The 26,720-nt window shown below is 46.6% G+C and overlaps 1 protein-coding gene across 7 annotated transcripts in view; it reads right to left on the bottom strand.

The window, feature by feature from the left end:
* The window catches only part of EIF4G1 (eukaryotic translation initiation factor 4 gamma 1), a 148,859-nt gene that overhangs the window by 117,226 nt on the left and 4,913 nt on the right, over positions 1–26,720 (bottom strand). For 5 of the 7 annotated variants that reach the window (XM_070945894.1, XM_070945899.1, XM_070945898.1 and 2 more), the window contains 2 exons: positions 3,533–3,641; positions 2,974–3,063 (listed from right to left, as the gene is read on the bottom strand). In XM_070945894.1, coding sequence (XP_070801995.1) covers positions 2,974–3,063; positions 3,533–3,607 — 165 coding nt within the window. In that variant the 5' untranslated portion in view covers positions 3,608–3,641. Of the gene's footprint in view, positions 1–2,973; positions 3,064–3,532; positions 3,642–8,458; positions 8,478–24,477; positions 24,556–26,720 lie in introns of those variants that run through there. The other 2 variants (XM_070945896.1, XM_070945897.1) reach the window with 2 other exon arrangements.

The raw sequence follows: 26,720 nt of genomic DNA, 5'->3' as shown, positions 1-26,720 counted from the left end.
TCCAACACGCGTGGAGAGATGCCCAGACTGGGGGAAGAGAGACTCTTGAAAGCAGAGGCACAAAGCACCCAATTTTCAAAGCTTGCTGGCGGTTAACATTAGATTTAGGCCGGGATCATCTGCCCTGTGTGGCAGATGCTTAAGAGACTGTGGCTTCCTAAGATCACTCACTGAGATGGCTGTAGTAATAATATATGAACCGGATTTCCTCGTTCATATCCCAATCTCTTCCCGGGGGACTGGATGGACCAGCATGAAAGTCAGCTTTGATCTGACTCAGAAGCTTCCCGCAGATGATCAAGGCTTCCTTCTAGTTATTCCTGCGTGTCAAAACTGCACCCAAAAGGGAAAGCCAGCTCCAGAAGTGGCACTTATGCTCAGACAAAACAGACCACCCAATTCAGGCCGTGAAGATAACAATCCTATTCATTCACCATGCTGGAGAAGTTTGAGATAACAATACGTGTGGGGTTGAACGCTTAGATAAACCAGCAGGAAGGAGGGCAAACTCCACCGAGATTCGTAACTGGCAGTTTGGTTTTTTTTAAAGAATGCCAAAGGAAGCATTAGGCAATTTTTAAATAAACTGAGGGTTTTTAAAATAATAATAATAAAAATAAAAATAAACAGCTGCTGGCCAGATTGAGGAGAGCATGTTACCGCAATCACATGGGAACCACGTCTCCAATCCCGCTGCCGAGATCTTGCCTGGGTTAACACCAGCTCAATTCCCAAGTCCCAACCCAAAGCGACAGGGTGAAAGCTCCTGTCGTTCCCTCGACCTTCGTTCCCAATCAAGCAAGTTCTCTGACAACCGGATATGATGGGAATGGCAGAGCCCACCACGCCCACCCCCACATAGCCAAGGGAGGGGGGGAATGTAGGGGTAACTATTGGGGGACAATGGAGGACACAGCCCTTTGCCGGAGTCTGCAGGCAGTCTGCCAAGAAACGTAAGAGACGGAGAACAGAGTCTGGAGCTCTGGAAGACGTGCAACACACCGAAAGGGAACGACAGGGGTGAAAGAGAAGAGAAGGATCTTGTGACCAAGCCCTGGGAAAGGCCGGGAAGTGTATTCGAGGGGAAGGGAGGAAGGAGGAGGAGGAGAAGAAGAAGAAGAAGGACCACCAAACGGAAGCCAGACAGCAGGAGTGGAGCAAAAATGAGAAACAGTGACAGAGAAGCACTTTCATGAGTCAAGAGGCCATGCAAGTCACAAGGGAAGTGGGGAAGCTTCTGGGCGATGGACACTGCAGTCAAAACTGGCCCTAACCCACAACCTGTCGGTCGTAAACTCAAGAGGAAAGATGACCCTCGCATCCCTGCCCCCACGCTACAGGTTCTCTTGGGTTCTTTTGATTCCCCACCCCAACAAACTCTCATCCCTGCAGGCTTAAAAAACAAAACAAAAAAAGCTTGGGTGATCCACAAAATGATCAGGTCCCCCCCCCCCTTCAAATGCGTTTAAAACGATGAGTCCAAAAGGCTCCTTACAGTCATCGTAATCCAACCCAGGATGATGAAAATAAATAAATAAATAAATAAATAAATAAATAAATAAATAAATAAATAAATAAATAAATAAATAGTACAGGTAGTCCTTGAATTACAAACCATTTGTAAAAAAAAAAAGGGGGACTTATGACTGGTTTTCATCCTTATGACCGCTGCAGCATCCCCTACGTTACGTGATCAAAATTCGGACGCTTGGTGACTGGCTCCTATTTATGACGGTTGCAGCATCCCGGGCTTTTGCAGCCTTTCGACAAAGTCAAAAGAGCTCTGGTGGCTCAGCAGACTAATTAACATCCACTTACATCTGCTGCCTGCAATTACTGCGAGTTCAAATCTCACCAAGGCTCAAGGTTGACTCAGCCTTCCATCCTTCCGAGGTAGGTGAAATGAGGACCCGGATTGTGGGGGCAATAAGCTGACTTTGTATAAAAAAAGACACCGTGGGGGGGGACCGAAAGCCCTACTGAGCAGGTATATACAAAAGTATGAAGGCTATTGCTTAACGTATTGTAAGCCGCCCTGAGTCTCCGGAGAAGGGCAGCATATAAATCAAATTATAAAAAAAAAAAAGTCAACAAGCCAGATTCATTTAGCAACCGGGTTAGTAACTCAACAGCTGCTGCGATTCACTTAAGAACCGTGACCAGAAAGGTCGTAAAACGGGGCAAGACTCACCGAACAACTGTTGTGCTCAGTGATGGAAATCAGGGGCTCAATGGTGGTCGTTAAGTCGAGGACTACCTGTATTATTACCTAAAAAACGGGGAGGCGAAGGGAAAAAGCGTCCTGTAAGACAGGAGAGCTCACAGGGGACGCAGAGAGTCTTAACCTGGAGGCTTCACCCTCGTCACCTCAGGCCCCTTTCCAGCCCTGCGGTCAGTTGCCCTGCAGTGTCCAAGCACGACCCCTTGATCCGAAGGGCCCCCTCCCCCTATGGATGGCATCCAGCATGCAGTGAGGCAAGCGGAGGAAGGTTAGTACCTGCTGATGTAAAGAACGCGGCCCTGCTGGAAACTAAGACGAGAAAGAGCCCAGGGAAAGGAGACAAGAGGAGAGCATCACTGACAGTTACAGGCACCTCTGTCTACTCCCTGCTCCCTCCTCCTCCCCAAATTCCTCGCTCCTCAGGACAGCTGAGCCACCCCTCCCTGCCTCCTTTCCGCCACTTTCCATGCCAACTCTACCTAAGCATCTCTCGCGGCTGGCTCCGTTCATTCCCCAACCCTCATCCCCACCTGGGCACACGGCCGCAGATGCAGTCCTGAATCAGTGACGCCTGCAGACCGAGTCAGCCTGCAGGGCTGCTTGTGCCCTGCCAGCCCGCCCCCCCCCTCCCCCCGAGCCAAACCGAAGAACCTGTTTGGCAGCACATCAGAGAAGGCTCGGCCGCCACCTCAAGAGAGTCCTGCAGCTCCGAGAGAGCCGCAGCCCCAGCGATTTGTTTGCCACCTTCTTACCGGTCGAGGCTGGGAAGGCGTATTCATTTGGGTAGCTTGCGCTGGGTTAAAAACCACAGGTGCCGCCTGGCCAGGAGGAAATGCTGACTGCTAGGAGAAGGGAGAAGAGAAGAAGCAGGTTAGCAGCTTCCCGGCAGCTGCCCCAACCTCCAACCACACCTGAGGCAGCGTTTGAGGACTAGAAAGCACTTAAGGAGCATTGGAGACGTGGAATTAAAATGGCATCGGCCAACCTGACAAACCTTCCTTTTACAAAAGCAAGCCAATAGGCCAAAGGCAAGCAAACAACCGAAAAGTTCATTTCGGTGGGGGATTTTGGAGTAGTTGAGCAGGGTTGGGGAACTCTGGCCCTTTGAGGACTTCCATGCTGGCTCAGGGAATTCTGGGAGCTGGAAGTCCACAAGTCGTAAAAAGGGTCATCGTGCCCCACCTCTGCTAGAGGATCTACCTCTCAAGCCACCAGGGAAGGTAGAGCAGCCAAATGTGAGCATATCTAGGGGAGAAAAGTAGATAGGAAGTAACCCAGGGCAGAAGGTGGCCTGGGCAGGAGAATCCTTACCTGTGGAAGTCCAGGAGAAGGGGAGGGGTGTGGGGCTGATGGGGTTCCTCCTGAGGGCTGTGGAGCTTTGTTCATTTCACGTGTTGCTGCATAAGGATCCCCTTACTATCTGCAGAGAGGGAGAACGAGAGAAGCGTCATCAAAAGGGACACGGAAAGAAGCAGGCAGGGTGAAAGGCTGAGGTACACCATACAAGGTGAGAAGCGTCTGCAGGAATAGCTGAAACCCAGATTTTTATGTTGGTTTACCACAGACGCACCCCTCCCAAAGCGTATTAAAAAGGGTATTTTTTTCAGACAATGTAAAAAATTATTATTATATACTTTATTCAGTAAACATGAAACTCAAGTCAACTGAACATTCAATAATGCATCACAAATACCACTGACTGGTGCCAATGGTTGATACGGGTTGCTGCCAGCGTCCTAGGTATCAACCAAGTACCTTCTTAAAATGTACGATGTTCCGAGTAGCCCAGTTTTTTGCAGTTTTGTTATTGCAGGAAACTGCAATTTCTTGATGTGTTTCGTAAAATTCTTGGACATGGTACCAAGTGCCCCGATGACAATGGGTATCACAGTTACTTTATTATTATTATCTCTTTTATTCATTAACCATGTAACTCAGTCAACTAATCATTTAAAAATGTGTCATAAATACCATTGACTGATGCTAATGGCTGATACGAGTTGCTGCCAGCGTCCTAGGTATCAACCAAGTATATTATAATTATAATTATTTGTATTCGTATTATGAAAAAGTGCAGTCAAAATGTGTACCCAAGGACAAAGTCTTCAGAAACATTATCACTTGAGGAAAGTAATAAACAGATCAGGAAGAACACGTATAAAACAAGATGAAAGATACGAGCTCAGTTGAAATCGTAAACCAATATAGAAACAGTAGAGGTAAAATGAAAAACCAGTCCCAAAAGTACTTAGACTAGCCTTCCCTCCACTCAAAGAAGGAAAGTCATATAACTCCCACTTTGAATGCTGTGAAATATAGGTAGTCCTCAATTTATGACAACTGAGCCCCAAAATTTCTGTTGCTACGCAAGACAGTCATTAAGTGAGTTTTGCCCCATTTTACAAGAGAGAGAGAGACAGACATGATTCTAGTTTTTGAAGGGCTGCCACAAAGAGGAGGGGGACAACTTCTTTTCCAAAGCACCAGAAGGCAACACAAGAAACAATGGATGGAAACTAATCAAGGAGAGAAACAACCTGGAATTGAGAAGAAACTTCCTAACAGTGAGGACAATTCACCAGAGGAACAGAAATTGCCTTCAGTAGTTGTGGGTGCTTCATCACTGGGAGCATTTAAGAAGAGATTGCACAGTCACTTATCTGAAATGGTACAGGACCGTGATGGTGAATGTATGGCATGCGTGCCAGAGATGCCACGCAGCGCCCTATCTGATGGCATGCGAGCCGTTGTCCCAGTTCAGCTTTGGTGCGCATGCGTGCGTGCCTCCCGCCGGCCAACTGGTCTTCAGGTATCTGCCACGTATGCACGGAGGGTGGGGGCGTGCGGTGGGGGAGGGCAGGATGCATGTAGGGGTAGGGCACACGTGCGGGGGGGACGTGCGTGTATGTACTGGGAGTGAGGCACATGTGGGGGGAGGCATGCATGTATGTACTGGGGAGTGGGGCACATGTGGGAGGCCGCGAGCACATTGCATTTGGGGGGTTCTGGTGCACGTGTGCGCTTTAGGCACTCAGTCCGGAAAAGGTTAGCAATCACTGGTATAGGGTCCCCTGTTTGAGTAGGGGGCTGGACTAGAAGACCTCCAAGGTCACTTCCAGCTCTATTCTGATTCTCTCCACCTGAAGTTGGGTTGTACTTCCACAATGCCATTTACAGGACAGACCGTGTGTCTCTGAAGGCTCTGAGATTTTAGTACCCAGAAATCCTAGCAGGATTTTGTAAAATGGACTCTGGGGCTCACTAGGTTCCACAGATCTAACCAGGGTGGATTTGATTTAAATCAAGTTGATTTAAATCACAATTTAAATCGTGATTTAAATCACTAGTAAAAAGGCTTGATTTAAATCAACTGGATTTAAATCATAATTTTTAAAGAGCAACTGTCACCTCTGCTACTCCTTTGACCCACTGTTGACTCACCGATAGTCCCAGTGTTGCAGAATATACAGCCTCCTGCTACATAACTAAGCTCCGTTTCATGCTGAATAAACTAAATTATTTATGTATCTTAAATAGAAAACTATCTTACGATAAGATTTTTACCCCAAAAGTTTTTTATTAAAATAAATCTGATAAAAATCAAAAAAATCCAATTTAAATCAAAAAAATCCGATTTAAATACAAAAAATCTGATTTTTTTTATTTTTTTTTTAAAAAAATCATTGATTTTTATCCACCCTGGATCTAATTAGAAAGGGATGAAGTATAGACACTGAATCTGCTCTTCAAGCCACCTCACTTGTAACAATCAAACTGAAAGGGATGGGAGGGGGGGATTCTAACTACTGGTAGCTCTCGACTTACAACCATAATTGGAGGGGCCCAAAATTTCTGTTGCCAAGCGAGACAGTTGTTAAGTGAAGTTTACCTCATTTTACCTCAGAAGTGAAAGTTTACCTCAAAGGTACAACTTTTCTTGCCACCGTTAAGTGAACCGCTGCGAGTATTAAGTTGGCAACACGGTTGTTAAGTGAATCTGACTTCCCCCATTGAGTTTGTCAGAAGGTCGCAAAAGGGGATCAGGTGACCCCCCCCCGGGACACCGCAACGGTCAGAAACACGAGTCAGTGGCCATGCATCCGAATTTTGATCACGTGCCCATGAGGATGCCGCAATGGTCGTAAGTGTGAAAAAACAGTCATGTCACTTTTTTCTCTGCCCTTGTAACTTCAAACGGTCACTAAACGAATGGTTATAAGTCGAGGACTACCTGCACTTGAAATATCACCAATTTCTTTTGCTGTCTCCAACTTTTATGTTCTGCTCTATCTACCTTCAACTATCTCTGTCCTACAACGGGCGTATCTTTTCCAAAAAATGAAAAGTTTCTGATGTAGCACCAAAAGAGGCCCTAAACCAGCTATAAAATGATGCTCAGGAGGAATTTCAGAGAGACGAGTGAAAAAGTCTGATATCAATGCCTGGAGGACATGATTCTAAGAGAGCGATTCCCTGAAAAATAGAATACTTGTCCGTCTTTGGCTAAAATAGTGCCGTAGTCCAATTTCCATGAGCCGGTTAAACAGTAGATATCATATACACCAGGGGTCTCCAACCAGCTGGCTGAGGAACTCTGGGAGTTGAAGTCCACAAGTCTTAAAGTTGCCAAGGTTGGAGACCTGTGAGTTTCAAAACACAACCACCACAACCTATAAATTGCCTTCTTTAATTGCAAAGGACATTCAGATCTGGAGTGAAATGTTCCCGGTTCAGACCAGATCGCCCGATCCGGTAGCGATTGTGGCAGGTGGTTCAGAGAACCGGTAGCAATCGCGGCACAAGGCTCCGCCCACCCACCCGCCAGATTGTTGTTACTTCCTGGTCTTAACCAGGAAGTAATGTGTTTTGTACGCTCTGCATCTGTGCGTGGCGCATGCACTTCCGAACCGGTAAGGAAGGTGAGTAGATTTCACCCCCGATTCAGATGCATGTTCTACAGCCATAGAGAAAGACCCTTCTGAGAACCAACTACCTAAAAACTGAGTTTTTAAATAAGTTTGTTTTTCCCCAACCTTGGCAACTTAAAAAAAAAAGTTGTATGGACTTCCAATTCCCACGCTGGTGAATTTTGGGAGTTGAAGTCCACAGGTTGTAAAATTGCCATAGCTGCCCATCCTTGCTCTACACAGTTGTTCACGGATTGTTGGAAGTCGAAGCTCTGCGGGTCGTTAAAAGAAGGCTGGCCCAAACGTCACTCATTCCCTTCCTCGGCACTAACCGCTCCCCCCTCCCCCCAAAAGGGGGAGTTCCATCTTCCCCAGCCTTTTGAGCTGCATGATGGAACTGGGAGTCCAAAACGTCCCCGCCAAAACATTTACATCATTGAGTTCAGGCTGTCTTTGAGTGCCTTCGCACGTGCCGCGACTTGAGGGGAGGGCGGGGAGAGAGATTTAGCTGCTCTGAACACAACTGCACCGTCTGCCCCCCCCCTTCCCCTTGCCCAGCAGCCAATGTGCCTGTGGTGCAGCATCACACCTAGGTGTCGAGAGGGAGGGGGCCTGCAGCATCTCTCTTCCTACAGGAAGTCACTGGGGCTAAGCCAATCAAGAGGTGTCATCTCAAATGACCCCTGCTTTACAGACCGAAATACTAATCTCCTTCTAATCTGGGACAACGGAAGTCCAGGGCAAGGCAACCCTTTGAGGGTGAACGAGCAGGATCCAGGTACCACTCTCAAAGAGTCCAGGGACCGCTGTTGGGGAGGCTGAGAAAGTCCCGAATTAACCATCTACGCAGATGGTTCTCAATCATCCCAAGTCATGGTTGTCTCTGAATTAACCATAGCTCGCGCCACCCCCCTCCCTATCCCACATCATCCCCAGGAACTTCTGAAGATCACAAAACCGGCAGAGCATTAGAGGTAACTGTGGGGCAGGACCCCCCCCCCCTTTCCCTTTCTATCCAAGTATGCCTACTGAACTGTTTACACAAATGAGCTCTTGGAAAAGGCCGAGATGCTGTTTTTAAACACAGGCCCAATCCCACCGATAATGTTGGCAAGACAAGGAGGGGGAAAAAAAAACAGAAGAAAAACAAAATTGCTTTGAAACTTTATTTTTGGCCTCAGGAAACCCCCCCCCCTCTCCGAACGAATTCTTCGTACCCGAAAGAAAGAGGCTCTTTGGGGAGAAAACCGGCTTCCTCATCCCATTCCTAACTCAAGCCATGCACGGAATAAGAGCCGCAGCTGAAGCCAGCAAGATGAAGAATACTCACCCAAGTAGGAAAACCCCAGACCGGGTAGACTTTTCATCTGCCTGGTTTTCCGAAAGGGATCGGGGGAGAAGGGAGGAGGGGGGGGGAGGAGGGGGAATAAAAGATCAGCCTGCAAACCGGCTGGTGCATGGCACGGAGGTCCTCCGGGCTCGCCAAACATGGGCAAGGCAGGGGACTGCCCCCCACCCCCACCCTGGAAAGGCCGGGAACATGAGTGCCGGGGAGCTGCCGTTGGTGCTGCTGGCGGTGTCAGATCGCAGAGCCTGCTGCACTGCAGAGACATAGAGACAGGAGAGGAGAGGAGCCTAAGGAGACCCAGGGAGCCCTCCAAGCCCCACCCAGTCGCAGCCATTCGGTCTCGGCGCTGGTTCAGCACTGCCCAAACCAGTTGGAGGAAGCCTCACACCCACGTGCCTGAGTCACAGGCTCCAGCAGTCAGGAGGGAAGAGGGCTGGCAACCTTAGGGCCCACCTTAGCCCAGACAACACCCGTCCGGGCGCAAGAGAAAGGCACAGGAAATCTGGATGAGGTGCCAACGCCGGGCACTTCCACCCACGGGAAGCCTGCCCTCCCTCGCCAGGGAACATGCCCGATCTCGCCTCCACTTCGAAGGGCAGAAGCAGCAGGTTGAGGAAAGGAAACTGCGTAGCTTAAATCAGATGCATGGGGAGAGTTCATTCAGTGACCGCTCGAAGTTATAATGGCATCAAAAAGAAAGTGACTTATGACCGTTTTCCCATGCTTACGACCGTTGTAGCTTCCCCACGGTCACGTGATCAAAATTCAGCACATGGTCAGCCAGATGTTTAGACTGGATTGGGCAGTACTAGTAGTCCTGGGCTTACAATGATTCACTTAAGTCAGAGGTGGGCAACTATGCCCTTTTATGACTTGTGGACTTCAATTCCCAGAATTCCTGAGCTAACATGGCTGGCTCAGGAATTCTGGGAGTTGAAGTCCACAAGTTATGAAAGGGCCATAGTTGCCCACCTCTGACTGAAGTGACTGAAGTTATAATGGAATCAGAAAAAAAGTGAGCTATGTACGTTTTTCACACTTACGACCATCGCAGCATCCCCGTGGTCACGTGATCAAAATTCAGATTCTCGGCAACCGATTCACATTTATGACGGTTGCAGCGTCCCGTGGACATGTGACAAGCCAAGTCAATGGGGCAGCGCGATTCACTTAACCGCCGTGTTAACTGCAGGGATTCACTTGACAATCATGGCAAGGAAGGTGGGTAAATTGGGGCAACGCTCGTATTTCAGGTGATCTAGCAAACAATGAGACCTATGAGTATTTGGAGAGGTGAGGAGAAATGAATTAAGGAGGGAGAGTGTAAGGAAAGGCCACTGCTTCTTCCTTTCAAACGCTCTACATTGGGCCCAGGAGATACAGTAAGATCATTTGTAGGATATCTCATAATTTACTTTGCTTTGGGCAACATCACTCTCAGCCTCAGTTATCCCTCTGAAAAAAAAAAGTGGGGGAATAAGAGCAACCCAGGTTTTCTTTGCGAAACAGAGAGCAAAATTAGTACCCAGCCCTAGCAATATCCAACCAATATCTAGGCATTTCGTGCGGACAGCTAGCTTCTAAGGACTAAACCGGCATCATGGATTCAGCACATGCAATAGCAATATCACTTAAGATTTATATACTGCTTCATAGTGCTTTTTACATAATGCTTTTAAGTGGTTTTACAGAGGCAGCATGTTGCCCCCAACAATCTGGGTCCTCATTTGACCCACCTCGGAAGGATGGAAGGCTGAGTCAACTTTGAGCCTGGTGAGATTTGAACTGCCGAACTGGCAGCTAGCAGTCAGCTGAAGTAGCCTGCAGGGCTGCACTCTAACCACTGCGCCACCTCAGCTCTTGCAATTGTCGTCTTTGCGTTTTCAGCTCCAGATCGGGGATAAGAAGATCCCCCCCTTTGGAGGAGTTTTACAATGGGGAAAGAGTTCCAGAGGCAGAATAAAAGGAAGAGGACAATGGGACAGTGTTGAGGGAAGCCAACGCAACTCGGAGGACCTTCTCAGCAGCAAAGGAAAACAGGTGAAGGATTCTCGGGGCTGCCTTCTCAACAGAAACGCTCTAATAAAAAGAATCCCACAGGCCTGAGCAGAGCAGGTTCAGGGTTTTCCACCCGAACATTCAGGAATCATCTAATTCTAAAGCACAAACGTGGAGGTTTTCCAGAGAAGAGGCAATTCCCAGCTGGGAGCGAATGGCTATGGGCACTTCAAGTTTGCAGCAATAAAGCAACGGAGGGTCAGGCCTTCAGCACAATTATAGGCGGCTTATAACCTTTTGTCCTCAGTTTCTCTTCTCTTCCCACGTTCGAAATGCCGTTGAGAGCTTAAAAATAAACCTTGGTCTCCTGCAGAATCTACCTGAGGGGGCTGGCGCTGCTGAGGAATTCTGGGAGTTGAAGTCCACAAGTCTTAAAGTTGCCAAGGTTGGAGACCCCTGGTTTAGAGAACAAAATCTCAGCAGCCTGGGACTCAGATCCCACCCAGAATGCATCCCATAGCAGGGCTGGGCATCTCTGGGAAAAGAGCCAAAGCCACACAGGAAGGAATTCTGGCAGAGTTATTCTTACAAGGAGCACTTATAGGAAAGAAAGTACCAGAGCAAGTGAGGAATTCTGGGAGTTGAAGTCCACAAGTTGCCAAGTTTGGAGATCCCTGATATAGATGTTGCCAAACCGACACATTTAAGTCTTCAGCTCCTAGAATTCCTGCATCTGGTGATAAGTGGAGGCAACTGGGATGGGGACCTGGAGATAACCAATTGTAACTGGAATGGGGAAGGTCGTCTTGGAGAACCCCAAAGTGGAATAGGGGTAGAGAATGGGACTCGCAATCCACAGCTAAGGTATCCCAAATCCACGGAGCTCAAACTGCAAAGAGGAAACTAGAATAGTGGCTACGTTTTGAGGGACAGGGCACTCCCATGTGACACTTCGTCGGGCCCTGAAAACACATCTTTTTCATCTAGCCGGGCTGGCTTGATCCCATCCGCTCGGTTTTAATTTGTAATTGGTTTTAATTCGGGTTGTTTTAAATGGATAGCCAAAATTATTTAATGTTTTTAAACTGCTTTTAAATTTTTTATGTTATGTTTTACCGTGGCTGTTCACCGTCCTGAGTCCTGTTGGAGAAGGGTGGTATACAAATGAAATAAATAAAATAAATAAATAATTTCATTAATTTAGAAAAAAGATACGGAGGGAGATGGAAGGAAGAGTCCACTATCCCAAGTAAATGGCTGAAATGGGCTGAATGATCCATCAATATCACTGTAAAATGACATGATCCAAGGAGCTATTCATTCCTACACCAAGGTCCAGTCCAGCCTTGTCCAAAATGGTCCTTGATTGGCCCTGTTGAGGGAGGAAAAGTGGCATAACCCCCCCCCCACAGCCCCAACAGCTGCTTCCCACAAAAGCCAGCCAGCTAACTGTGGTTAGAGTCACACTCCTCCAAGACTTCAGCCATTCAAGGTCTTCTGACACAACAGAATTAGTCAGGCCAGCCCATTAAGCAAACACTTGAAGGTTAAAGCCTGCGAAAGCAGGGAGGAGGAGGAGGAGGAGGAGGAGGAGGAGGAGGAGAGAAACCACATGCCAGGGTCTTCCAGACAGATGCCATGTGCTGCTCAAGGCCAAACCCTGATGCTTTAAGGGCTGCGTACATCATGAAGACAGGAGAAGATGGAAAGTGAGCAAGCAGCTTGGGCAAATCTATTGGCCTTCCCCAAAGGGATGCCTCCTTAACAACTGTGTTAAAATTTCAGTTCCCATAATTCTCCAGACAGGACCGTGGTTGGTTTAGCCTGAGTGGCGTAGGAGGCTAATGCCTCCTACTAAGGCAGCATTTAACATCCAGCTGCCTGCAATTACTGCGAGTTCAATTCTCCCCAGGCTCAAGGTCGACTCAGCCTTCTATCCTTTCTAAGGTGGGTAAAATGAGGACCCGGTTTGTAGGGGCAATAAGCTGACTTTGTATAAAATATACATACGTATATATGTACGTATGTATACGTACTTATGTAAAATATACATAAGTATGAAGGCTATTGCTTAACACATTGTAAGCCGCCCTGAGTCTCCGGAGAAGGGCGGCATATAAATCAAAAAAAAAAAAAAAGGCAGCACAAATCCACTTCTCATTTCAACTGCTCTTTCTTTAGCAATAGCCCTCAAGATTTATATGCCGCTTCATAGGGCTTTTATAGCCCTCTCCAAGCAGCTTGCAGAGTCAACGTATTGCACCGGACAAGCTGGCTCCTCATTTTACTGACCTCAGAAGGATGGAAGGCGGAGTCAACACTGAGCCGGCCAGAATCGAACTGCTGGCAGTGAGCAATACTGCATTCTTAACCACTTGCGTCGCCAGGGCTCTTTTAAGGTAACGATAAACATGAGGAGGAGCAGCAGCGCATAACTTGTCTCCCGAATTACCAGTCTACACAATCTCGTTTTATTAGAGCTGTCACCCTGATACACGTTGTGCGGAGATAAATAGCGGGATGGTACTTTTCAGGGCCGCAGTGAGGATTGCTGGGAGAACAGTGCACAAGACGCATCAGTCCTTCTGGACTCCCAAAATATCACCCCTAAAAGCACGGGAGGGGCCACTTCAAAAGAAGAGGCAAAGGAAGCAAACACAGATGCAGAAAATCGGGATTGCCAAAGGGGATGTCGGAACAAGGCTTTCGTGATCAAAATATTCCAAGCCAGGCTTGCAGCAATGGCTGGTGCTTACCTAGTAAGCAACCACCACAATCCTGGCTTAACAATGGCTAATGCTCATCAGCTAGAGTGGAATCTGGATGTCCTGGCTGAGGAATTCTGGGAGTTGAAGTCCACATGTATTAAAGTTGGCAAGGGTGGACACCCCTGGCTTAAATAGACTTAAAACAGTTACTGGCCAAAGCTCAACAACACTGAAAAAAGTGAGTTTTTCACACGACCACTGCAGCACACACACACACCCCATGGTCACGTGATCAATAAATTTAGACGCTTGGCAACTGGTTTATTTATATTTCATGACGGCTGCAGTGTCCTGGCATGGCTGGCTCAGGAATTCTGGGAGTTGAAGTCCATAAGTCATAAAAGGGCCATCGTTTCCCCCAACCCTGCTGTAAACTGACAAGCCTTCATTGAAATGGGGAGCAACCTCATCCTCTCCCAGCGTCCCGCAGTTTCAAATGCTTCTCCTTCACTGGCACAAGGAACATCAGGCAAATACAGGCAGACCTTGATTTACAACAGTTCGCTCAGTGACCACTTGAAGTTAGCATGGCACTGAAAGAAAGCAATTTAGGACCGTTTTTCACACTTACGACCACTGCAGCATCCCCATGGTCATGTGGTCAAAATTCAAGACGCTTGGCAACTGATTCCTATTTATGACGGTCACAGTGTCCCGGGGGTCATGTGATCAAGAGCCGAGGTGGCGCAGTGGTTAGAGTGCAGTACTGCAGGCTACTTCAGCTGACTGCTAGCTGCAGTTCAGCAGTTCCAAATCTCACCAGGCTCAAGGTTGACTCAGCCTTCCATCCTTTCGAGGTGGGTAAAATGAGGACCCAGATTGTTGGGGGCAAATAGGCTGACTCTGTAAATCGCTTAGAGAGGGCTGTAAAAGCACTGTGAAGCGGTATATAAGTCTAAGTGCTATGGCTATCACCTTCTGACAAGCAAAGTCAACGGGGAAGTCAGATTCATTTAACAACCGTGTTACTAACTTAACAGCTGCAATGATTCACTTAACAACCGTGCCAAGCAAGGTCGTAAAATGGGAATCCACTTAACAAACGTCTCACTTCACAACAGAAATTTTGGGCTCGATTGTGGTCATAGATCGAGGACTACCAGTGAAAATCCTGGCCCATGAGGGATAAACACCAAAAAACCTAAGACATTTAAGAGGGAGCACTGGGCAGGTGTCAGTCATAAATCTTCTTGAGCCTATGACCAGAGGAGTTTCAGAGGCCGATTACAGGGTTGTTGTCACACCAGCTCACCTACCTAGGGTTGTAACCACCTGATCAAACCCACTCTGTGGTCCTTTGGAATAAGTTATGTCAGGATTGTAACTGCCAAGCAGGACAGTTAGAGTGTCGATTGAAATACACAAAAAAAAACCCCCAGAAGTGGTCAGTAGGGCTAAGGCATGGTCTATTTTTATGAAATGAGGTTGTGTAATTCAGAACAATTACAGGATTTGCATTTGCCAGAGCGCAATCTTACTGCTTGAAAATTCCCCATTTGCAAAACCGCTGACAGTGAATACGAGCTGCCCCAAAACTCACAAAACAGGAATCGTATGTTGTTTTTCAATGACAGGGTTTTATGATCGCTTCCTACAGCCAACCGCTTTGGCTTCTACGGTTAATTCAGCCATATTTATTCTTTCGAAGCAATTCGGAAGAAAAATGTTCATGTTACTTTAACTCACCAGAACCTAAGGAATCCAAAATTATGTATATCATTTTGTTCACATTTCTTTCCCCTTTATCTATCCAGTTTCCCCTGTCTCAGCTCTCCCTGTACTAGCATCAATTTAAGACTGTAAGCACATTGGGACAAATGTCACCTCTTTTCTCTTAAAATGTTACACAGGAATCCCAAAGGTGTTTTTTTCAAAAGGCAACTGGGCTTCGTTTTTCCTTGAAGACCTTTCGCTTCTAATCCAAGAAGCTTCTTCAGTTCAGTTCTTCAACCACTGAACTAAAGAAGCTTCTTGAATGAGAAGCGAAACGCCTTCAAGGAAAAACCAAGCCCAGTTGCCTTTTGAAAAAAACACCTTTGGTTGGGAACAACCATGACCTGGTTGATTGAGAATCTCCAGAGACATGTGTTATATAGGTGGTCCTCAACTTAGAATCACAAATTCTAAGGAATTTGTGGAGCCTGGTGGCGCAGCAGACTAATAGCCTGTTATTAACATTCAGCTGCCTGCAATTAAAGTAAGTTCGAATCTCGCCAGGCTCAAGGTTGACTCAGCCTTCCATCCTTTCTAAGGTAGGTAAATTGAGGACCCAGTTTGTGGGGGCAATAAGCTGACTTTGTATAAATACACAAAAGTATGAAGGCTATTGCTTAACGCATTGTAAGCCGCCCTGAGTCTCCGGAGAAGGGCGGCATATAAATCAAATTAAAAAAAAAAAAATGAAACTGAATTTCCACCGCTACGTCATGCGGTCGTAAAAGTGTGACTTGCAAGGCTTTGCAATAGCAATCCCTGCAGTCCTGACTGCGGTTGTTAACTGAATCCCATAGTTGTTTTAGGCAAGGGAACTTCCTGCCGGGGACCCACAAGAAAAATTGCCAAGTCCCAGGCCTGCAGGTAGCCAAGTGGCCGAGGGATGGGTGCAAGGGAGGTGGGTGTGGGAGGGGAGCCACGTGGGTCAGGGGGTGTAACTGGGGCAGGCACAAGATGCCACATGGGTTTGGAAGGGTTGGGGAGGGCATGGCACTGTGTAAGAGGCACCTTGCAGGTCAGTGAGAGTACGCAGTGGTATTAAAGAGTGCAAAAGGCACCAGGCAAATTGTGAAGGAGGCAAGGGTGTGTGTGACAGGCACTGCCCAAGGGTGCATAAGAGTGTGCCAAAGGCACTACAGAAGTTGAGAAGAGTGTGCGGGGCCAGCACAGCTGCACTACAGTTCATTGTGGTCCAAGCGTAGAGAGACTTGGGGAGGTTGGATGAGGGAGGCATATTATCCCAGTAACTTGTGACGTTTCCCAGCCGGCTTCCCCACTGACTTTCTGGGGAAGCCTGCGGGGAAAGTTGCCAATGGTGATTATTTACCATAAGGACACTCGGATAGCCATAACTCTGAGGACCAGTCATAACCACCAATTATTCGGCACCATTGTAACTTCAAACGGTTGCTGAATGAATGGTCATATATTGGCACTGAAAAAACGGAGTGTTTATTATTGTTTTTTCATAATTATGACCACTGGTCCCCATGATCATGCGATCGAAATTTGGGACACGTGACTATTGGCATGTATTTAGGACAGTTGCAGTGTCCTGAGGTCATGTGATCACCTTTTGCGACTTTCTGAGTCAATCGGGAAGCCAAATTCACTTAACCACTCTTGTTACTAATAACGGTAGTGATACACTTAACAACTGGGGCAAGAAAGGTCATTAAATGGAGCAACATTCACTTAACAAACATCTCATGTAAATTTTGGGCTCAATTGTGGTTGTTAAGTCGAGGACCACCTGTATTATGTATATCATTTGAGCTCCTGAAGGAAGGGCAGGAAATAAATCTAACAAAACAATAAATATTGTATGCTAATGAAGACTCTCAGTCATGCAGGTACAGCTGTCTGGAAGTTGAGCACGAGTCCAAAAGCTCAGAAGACTAAACCTCTGGCTCTTGCCTCACAATCAGGAGGTTGTGAGTTCGATCCTCGGTAGAGGCAGATGTAGGGTCTCCTGCTTGGGCATGGGGTTGGACTAGATGACCTGCAAGGTCCCTTCCAACTCTGTTAATCTGTTTATCTGGCCCCCTTTTCTGACCCAGATTATATTCTGCAAGTCCAGTTGCCATGACTCAACTTCCAGACAATAAATATTGTAAATATTTAAGAAACTTACCAATGTTATTTAAGTGCTTCCTTCTGCTATTTTAGGATTTAAAAAAAAAAAAAAAAACTCTACAAGGCTGCTTACATTAGAGAAAACGGTCGATACACTTTACTAAGTAATAAGGTTGATTCCCTATAATTTAGAGTTGGATAAATATATATGGCAGCCAGATGAATGTAGGTGCCACCAAGTTTAAGCATATATGCATACATTCAAAAGGCTTATAAGAGTTTGGGGAGGTTTTTTCTGCAGTGAAAGTATTTCCAGTACTAGGGGAAAATATAGGCTATAAGACAACAAAAATTAGATGTCATTTAAAAGGGGAGGACAAATGTGACAGCTATAAATAAAACTACAAATTCTGTATTAATGAAAAAGGTATTGGGTAGAGACATTGTCAAATAGTTACAAATACTAGAGAGGCAGATTGGTGTAGTGGTTTTAAGGTGCTGGCTTAGAAAGTGGGAGATTGTGAGTGTTAGGGCTCCCTTAGGCATGAAAGTTGGATGGGTGATTTTGGGCCAGTCCCTCTCGAGCTCACCTCACAGGGTTGTTGTTGAAGGGAAAATAGGAGGCAGGAATATGATGTATGTTGCCATCTTGAGTTTAATCATCATCGCCACCTAAAGGCGGTCCTGGATTTACAACTACAGTTGAGCCCAAAATTTCTGTTGTTCATCGACAGAATTATTAAGAGATTTTTGCCTCATTTTACAACCTTTCCTGTCTCCGTTGTTAAGTGAATCGCTGCTGCTGTTGTTGTTAGTAACACGGTTGTTAAACGAATCCGGCTTCCCCAGTGAATTTGTATGTCAGAATATATTTACTTAAAATACATGTCATTTTAAGTAAATAGCAAGAATATTACTTATTCCAAAAAAAAGAAACTGTTTCGTGGGCTCTCTCTCCGCCCCACAAAGTTCATTTAAATTGTTAAAATAGAAGACATTCTATGGTGTGATTGCACAACGTCCTTATGGAGGGTTGGCAAACCACAACATACTCTATTATCTCAATTTTCTGGGTTTCACATAACACACTGTACCATAGTCTGACCCCATGCACTAGATTCCCACAAGATACCAGATTAAAACGCGGCCGACTACGTTACAGTTTAGTGAAAAGGAAGGCTGTTACGTAGATAAGGCCTTTTCTCTGAATTTATATAGGAGCCTGCAGTGAAGAGCCATGGGGGCGCAGTGGTTAGTATTGCAGGCTAACTCTGCCGACTGCCAGCAGTTCGATCCTGACCGGCTCAAGGTTGACTCAGCCTTCCATCCTTCCGAGGTTGATAAAATGAAGACCCAGATTGTTGGGGGCAAATAGGCTGACTCTGTAACCTGCTTAGAGAAGGCTGTAAAGTGGGAAGCGGTATATAAGTCTAAGTGTTATTGCTATTAAGTTCCAGTCTCCTTCACTGAGTATAGGATGTCCTCGATTTATGGCAACGATTGAACCCAAAATTTCCTTATTAAGCAAGGTAATTGTTAAGTGAGTTTTGCCCCGTTTTATGACCCCGGTTGTTAAGTGAGTCAATGCAGTTGCTAAGTGAAACCCCATTGAGTTTGCTTGTCGGAACGAGGCAAAAAGTGATCACATGACCCCGGGATACTGCAACTATCATAAATATAGGTAGTCCGCGACTTGCAATCATTTGTTTAGTGACGGTTCAAAGTTACATCAGCACTGAAAAAAACTGACTTATGACTGTTTTTTCATATTTATAACCACTTCAACATTCCCATGGTCATGTGACCAAAATTGGAACACTTGGCAACTGACTCATATTTATGACGGGTGCAGTGTCCCGGGGCCAAGTGCATATCTATTGCAACCTTCTGACAAGCAAACTCAATGGGGAAGTCAGATTCATTTAACAACTGTGTTACTAACGAAATTACATTAATTCACTTAACAACTGTGGCAAGAAAGGTTGTAAAATGGGGCAAAATTCACTTAACTTGCCTCACTTAGCAACAAATTTTGGCCTCAGCTGTGGTTGTAAGTCAAGGGACCATCTGTATCTATTTTGTTTTACTGGCATATATTGTTTTTCTTTTGCATTTTTGCTTAACATGGCCCAAAGTCATGTTTGTTTTGAGTTGGGCAGCTATATAAATATTCTAAATAAATAAATAGCAATAGCACTTAGACTTATATACCGCTTTACGGTGCTTTTACATCCCTCTCTAAGCGGCTTTAGAGTCAGCTTATTTGCTCCCAACAATCTGGGTCCTCATTTTACCGACCTCAGAAAGATGGAAGGCTGAGTCAACCTTGAGCCTGTTGAGATTTGAAGTGCCAAATTGCAGGCAGGCAGCAGAAGTAGCCTGTAGTACTGCACTCTAACCACTGCGCCACCATGGCTCATAAACTCAAATTTGGGAGAACAATAAGGAGAGAGTTACCATTTTGCTTATTTATGCAATGGCAGTAGATGTGCTGCTGATCAGTGTAAGGAATTTAATGATTCGGACATTTGCCCTGCTTTGGTAAGACTCCTTTAATTAATAGGAAGGCTGGACTAACAGCCCCATGACTGAAATGAGATTTTTATCAGAAACTTCCTGGCTCATAAGTCCACCTCGCTTCTCAAGAAATACTTATTTCAACAGAGCAGAATTAAAAGGAAGAATGTATTTTTTTTTTCTCCCCTGCCACTGGCCATATCATTTCCTCAAATGTCCTTCCTGAAGAAGTACCTGAAGAACTACCAGAAAACCTGGATAGCAAGATTTTCTTCAAGTAATGAGGATGAGAAAGGGGAAAAGGGAATATTTTGTGCCTCCTCCCCTTTTTTGGGGTTCTTTTTCCTGCTGCTCCTGAAGGTAAAACCTGATTTCTTTGGCTGTGTGATTGGAAGTAAGTAAGAACCAAGGGAAAACAGGCAGAGAGGATGATGGGAAAAGGACTTCCGGAATGAGAGGACACACGTTTCAAAGACTATAAAATATACCACTGAACAAGTTTAAAAATAAATGCAGGTAGTCCTCAACTTACGACTGCAAGTGAACATTTCCACTGCTAAGCGAGACAGTTAAGTGAGTTTTGCCCCATTTTACGACATTGCCACAGTTGTTTTAAGTGAATCATTGCAATTGTTAACACAATTGTTAAGTGCGTTCGGTTTTTCCATCACCTTTTTTTAACAAAAGGTTGCAAAAGCGGATCGTATGACCCCCCCCCCCCCCCCCCGGGACACTGCAACTGTCATAAATATGAGCCAGTTGCCAAGCCTCTAAATTTTGGTCACATGACTGTGGGGATGCTGCAACAGTCGTAAGGGGGGGGAAAACCGTCGTAAGTCACTTTCTCAGTGCTGTTGTAACTTTGAACGGTCACTAAACAAAATGTTATAAGTGAAGGACTACCTGCATATCATTTTCCTAGGGATAAAGTGGGATTAGAAACTGCAAATAACTGTCACCCCGTTTTCTACGCAGAAAATTATGCACACATTTTTGCACATGAAAAATGCATCTTTAAGTCTGTCAATGAAGATACCTACGGTTTCTATAAACTTTTTTCATTGTACACAGAGATGTGTATCACCACTGAGATCAGTTTACAGGTGGTCCTCAAATTACAAGTGTTCATTTAGTGAACATTCAAAGATACAAAAGCACGGAAAAAAAGAGTTATGATCATTTTTCACACTTGTGACCATTGCAGCATGCCCATCAAAATTCAGATGCTTGGCAACTGGTTCGTATTTATGACGGTCGCAGCGTTCTGCAGTCACGTGATCGCCTTTGAGACCTTTTGACAAGCAAGGTCAATGGGAAAAGCCAGATTCGCTTAGCAACCGTGTTACTCATTTTAAGAACTGTGGCAAGAAATGTCATAAAACGGGGCAAAACTCACTCAAATGTTTCATTTAGCAGTATAAATTTTGGGCTCAATTGTGGTCGTAAGCCGAGGACTACTTGTAGTCGGTGTAGCAGAGGTCTAACCCAATGGATTTGGATAATAGTTAATACACGGAATCACAAAGTTGACTGGGGCCAGGCACTCAATGTTGTCTCAAAGATCCTTTTTCCTTCAAAAGGCAACGTGAATGTTTTTCCTTGAGGAAAAAGAAAAAAACGTTTTGCTTCGTTTTCTTCCTCCTCAAGGAAAAACAACAGTCCACTTGCCTTTTGAGGGAAAAAAAGCATCTTTGAGACCAATATGAGGCCTGGATGACTGAGAATCTCCATGTACTCCCACACTGTTGTTGTTGGGATAAAGTTACGCACGGTGCCTCGATTCTCAGACAAAGTATATACCATATCGATGCAAATAAGTAATGACACGGTAAATTGGGCACATGTAATTTCCCAGATATTAAATCAGCCTCTTGTGACTGCTGGGTGAAAGGCAGCTACTGTGGCAAGATGAACAGGGTTATGTCCTTGGACCCTTGAAAGGCCTTGGGCTAAAATCCAGCTGGGTCACAAACTCACTTTTCACAAGCCCTCGCAGAAGCCACAATCCCACAGATCAGCTCCCGAGCTGCTTCATGGAAACAGGAATACTTAAAATATTTATACAGGATGCTTTTTGCACATTGAATCGAAACAACTATATATATATATTAAGAATTGTCCTAAAAATGCAAGTTCCAGGTATAGTTATAGAAGAGGCGATAGACATCACGATCTCCGGAACATTTAAAAGTTTAAAAAATTTTTTTTTATTTTAAAAGATAATTACAGGGGGAAGGCAAGGGTGTGGGCCTGTTACATGCGCAATGACCAAATTGATCAGCATTACATAAAAGCAAGCAGCTCCTCAATGAGGATTTTATACTCTGACGAAGTCGGTAGGGGCCGAAAAAAGCTTAGCACAAGTTTTAAAATAAAAAATTTTAAACTTTTAAATGTTCCGGAGATCGTGATGTCTATCGCCTCTTTTACAGATAGATAGATAGATAGATAGATAGATAGATAGATAGATAGATAGATAGATAGATAGAAATGAAATACGAATTAACACTATTACGCTCCCGTTTCAGAACGAGGACCTACAGTGGTTTATCAAATAACTTACTTTTTCTCCCATTATGGAATTTCAGACTGCATAGATGGGGAGGTTGCCAGATGCCATCCCCCCCACCCCCCAGCACTGATCCTTAAATCATGAGAATACTAGGGAGAGGTGAGTTTTTTTTTTTACTAGTAGCTAAATTGTTTATTTTTAACTTATTGATTTTTATATTTCTAATTTATTTATTTTTTTTATTTATTAAATTTATATGCCGCCCGTCTCACAGGCAAATGACTCATGGTCTACCACTTAATCTTGCAACTCATAAATGTCAATGGTAGAAACATAATCCACTGAGGATATTTGAGAAGGACCCTGAATTCATCAGGCAGCAGACAGGACTACTCGAAGGGGGGGGGGGGAAGGCCAATAAGAAAACAACCTTTCGCTGCAAGGAAACAACGAAGCTCAGACAGCACCAAGGACCTCTCATTTCTACCCTGAGCTACAAACCACCTCCTTTACCAATATAGGTCGTCCTGGACTTACAGCGGTTTGCTTAGTGACCGTTCAAAGTTAAAGCGGCACTGGAAAAAGGAACTTATGATCATTTTTCACACTTATGACCAGTGCAGCATCCCCATGATCACGTGATTTACATTTGGATGCTTGTGACTCACATTTATGACAGTTGCAGTGTCCCTGGGGTCACGTGACCTCGCTCCTGACGAGCAAAGTCAGCTAGATTCATTTAACAACCGGGTTACTTATTTAACAACTGTGATTCACTTAACAAATGTGGAAAGGAAGGGTCCTAAAAATCAGGCAAAATTCACTTAATATATATCTCAATTAGCAACAAAAAATTTTGGGTTCCATTGCGGTCGTAAGTCGAGGATTACCTGTATTTGAAACATGGCCTGAGAAATATAATGGAAGGCACCCCATGAATGATAACTTTACCATCTACCATCATCCTCTAACCTGGTTTTTAAAACTTATTTGCCAGGACTTTACTGGCTACTGATCAGGGATGAAAAGCAGGTAACTGTTTTCACATAGTGCGAGACTCCTTCCATCCTTATTCAGGGCTCTTTCCTAAATGCCTTTATCCTGTAGCTTAGGAATTTCAAATATTTCCCCAGCCCTACTTTTGAGGCACACACCCATGTCTCCAGAGTTAGAAAGGAGAACCACTGTATTCCCTCAGCACAGCCTTTCTTGCTAGAGAGAAAAAAATTCAATTACAACATTGCTCTTCCTTCTACTAATCCAATACACTCTTATCTAAAATAAGTGTAGATTCTGCCCATTGCCAGGAGTAGGCTTGAAAAACAACCGGCTAGGACGAAATGTGACTTAGTTTAAGTTACAACTTTCCCTGGAACCCGGCTTCCCTTTACAGGCCTAATTTCAGAAAACCAGGAAATGTGCAGGAGAGGTTCAAAATGTCCTCCTTCCCCCATTAAGGAGAGTCGGAGTAAACTCCACAAGGCAAAATTCCCTTTAATCCCCATAGGGTCCCACCTCCGTGGCAGCCAACCAGGCTACAAAGAAAATGAGAGTTTTATAACTGCAGGCACCAGGTCCCCTCTGTCTGTCTGTCTGTACAAACACCTGTCAAAGCCAAGTCAGACATTCCAAGGGAAGCCTGGAAAAACCAGGTTGAGATACCAGCAGAGGAGCCTCCTTTCCATCGCCGGGCCGAACATATGGTGGAAGCAGGGGGAACAAGGAGCCACCACCGTTCCTCACCCACCCACCCCCCAAAAAATATTGGGAGACCCCCCCCAAAATAAAAGAATCCAGAAGAAGGAACAGCCCAGGCAAAATGCCAAAGTTTATTTATCCTTTCCATCTTTACAAAGGGAGAGAGGTTTTCCCTAAGAGCCCCTCTGGGAAAGGGCTGGGGGGGGGGGGGAGAGACAGAAGGCAGCTGGAAAAAGGAGGGGCAGGGCCGTTTTGGGTGGGTGGGTGGGGGGAAGCCCCCAATAGAGAAATAATAGCCCGAAGCCAGGTCTTTACACTTCCACTCCTCTTCCAAAAGCCCCCCCCCCAAAATCCGGCCGCCCCGCCGAGCAGAAAGGCGAGACGGACTTCTTCAGCGCGACCCCTCCCGCGGAGAGCACGTGGGGCCGAAAGGGAGCTCAGATCTCCCCCTCCTCTCCTTTCCCCCCCCCCCGACTCTTGGCTCGGTGGGACGCCTCTCCTCCTTCGCCCAGCACCGGCCGGCCAGGCTGCCGGAAAAGCAGGCCAGATCCGCCTGATCCAAGGACACGTGTCCCAGCCGGGCGGCCCCAGAGGGGAAGAAGGCAAAGCGATCGCCAGGCCCACGCGGCGGCAAGAACAGCCCTCGGGTGCAGAGAAAGCCCGGAGACGGGCAAAAAAGCCCAGCCCCGCTTCCTTTCCTTCTTACCGATCCGTCTTACCCGATTTCGGCCCCCGAAGCACGTGGGGCCGGGCCGGATCGCAGAGACAAGCGGACGCCGATCCGACGACCGGCGCGGTGGCAGCAGCGGCAGCCAGCGAGAGAGGAGGGGAAGGGAGGAGAGAGGAGAGAGGAGGAGGAGGAGCCGCGCCAAGGCCAACCCCGCCACGGCCTCGGGCAAGGCGAGGAACGGAGGCAGGAAGGGAGGAAGGAGAACACGTGGGGCCGGCGGGCTTTGGGCCTAGCGAGGAAAAATAGGAGGAGGAGGAGGAGCAGAGGAGGGGGAATCAAGCCAAGGCTGGCGCCGGTTCCAAGGAAGGGACTGGCCGCAAAGCGGGTCTGTTTGTTTCCCCACCACGTGCGCGCAAGCCAGGAAGGAAAACTCGCTCTTGGGAGGGGGGGGAGGCGTTTGTTGGGGGGGGGTCCTCTGTTTCTCACCAGCCGCAGCAGGTTCTCTTCCCTCGCCCCCCCTCCTCCACTCCCCAAACGCACGTGGGGGCGAAGGGGTGTCTAAGCTGCTCGGAACACACGGAGGAGGAAAACCGGGGGGGCGGTGTCCAAAATACTCTTTGCACGTAGGAACGGCCACTCCGATGCACACGCACGCAAATGAACACGTCTGGCAAAGGCTACCTTATCCCGTAGGATAGCAACAGCAATATCACTTTGACTTATATTGAATAGAACAGAGGTCTTCAAACTTGGCCGCTTTAAGACTTGTGGACTTCGACTCCCAGAATTCTCTGGGAGTTGCTAGGCTATGCTATGCTGGCTGGAGAATTCTGGGAGTTGAAGTCCACAAGTCTTAAAGGGGCCAAGTTTGAAGACCTCTGGAATAGACTAACAGAGTTGGAAGGGACCTTGGAGGTCTTCTAGTCCAACCCCCTGCCCAGGCAGGAAACCCTACACCACTTCAGACAAATGGCTTATCCAACATCTTCTTAAAAACTTCCAGTGTTGGAGCATTCGCAACTTCTGCAGGCAAAGCTGTTCCACTGATATATACCGCTTCAATTTTACAGCCCTAAGCGGTTTACAGAGTCAACCTATTTGCTCTCTCTCCTCCCCCCCACCCCCTGGACAATCCAGGTCCTCGTTTGACCCACCTCGGAAAGAGGGAAGGCCGAGTCAACCTTGAGCCTTGGGGAGATTCGAACTGGCAAAGGAGCTGGCGTACAAATTACAGGTAGTCCTCGACTTACAACAGTTCATACGGTGACCATTTGAAGTTACAACGGCACTGAGGAAAGTGACTTGTGACCGCTTTTCACATACTTTATGACGGTTTTAGCATCTGCCACGGTCACGTGATTTACATTCGGACGGTTGATGTCTCAGTGTCCCTGGGTCATGTGATCCCCTTTGGGGACCTTCTGACAAATACCGGGGAAGCCAGATTCACTTAACGACCGGGTGACTAATTTAAGAACTGCAGTGATTCGCTTAACAACTGTGGAAAGGAAGGTCGTAAAATGGGGCAAAACTCACTTAACAAATGTCTCACTTAATGTAAATTTTTGGGCTCAATTCTGGTCTACCATCCTTCCGAGGTGGATAAAATGAGGACCCAGATTGTTGAGGGCAATATGCTCTGTAAACCGCTTAGAGAGGGCTGGAAAGCACTGTGAAACGGTATATAAGTCTTAAGTGCTATTGTTATTAGCACATCTGGAGGGCACTAAACTGAGAACGCTCAGAATGATTCATGGTTCAAATATTTATTTTTTCCCCCTCCTTTCCTAATGGGAGGGGGAACTGGGGAAGCAAGAAGCCCATATTCTAGAGCCGTGATGAACCTATGGCACGCGTGCCGTAAGTGGCACACAGCACCCTCTCTGTGGGCGCGCGAGCCATCGGCCCAGTTCAGCTCCACCATGCTTTCACGCGCCTCCCACCAACCTGCTGGTGGTCAGGCCTCGGCCGTGCATGTGCGGGGGATGTGGGGCATGTGCGGGGGATGTGGGGCATGTGCGGGTGTGTGTGCACATGCGTGGGGGGGGTCGGGGCGCATGCATGGGCCCCGTGGTGGGGCGTGTGCAGGGGGCCACACTCGCATGCGTGGGGGGCGTGCGGGGGAGATGCATGCATGGGAGGGTATGTGGGAAACATGTACATGCGTGGGTGCAAGTCACGTGTGGGGCACTCGCGCAGGGACTGGGCGCATGCGCAGGGGCCGTGCGTGCATTGCATTTGGGGGGTTTGGGCACACGCTTTGGGCACTCGGTCAGGAAAAGGTTATCCATC

Source organism: Pituophis catenifer, unplaced genomic scaffold (genome assembly GCF_029215685.1).
Source record: "Pituophis catenifer annectens isolate HBS135680 unplaced genomic scaffold, rPitCat1.0.hap2 SCAF_6, whole genome shotgun sequence".
NCBI lineage: Eukaryota > Metazoa > Chordata > Lepidosauria > Squamata > Colubridae > Pituophis > Pituophis catenifer.
This window is presented reverse-complemented; position numbering and strand designations above follow the sequence as displayed.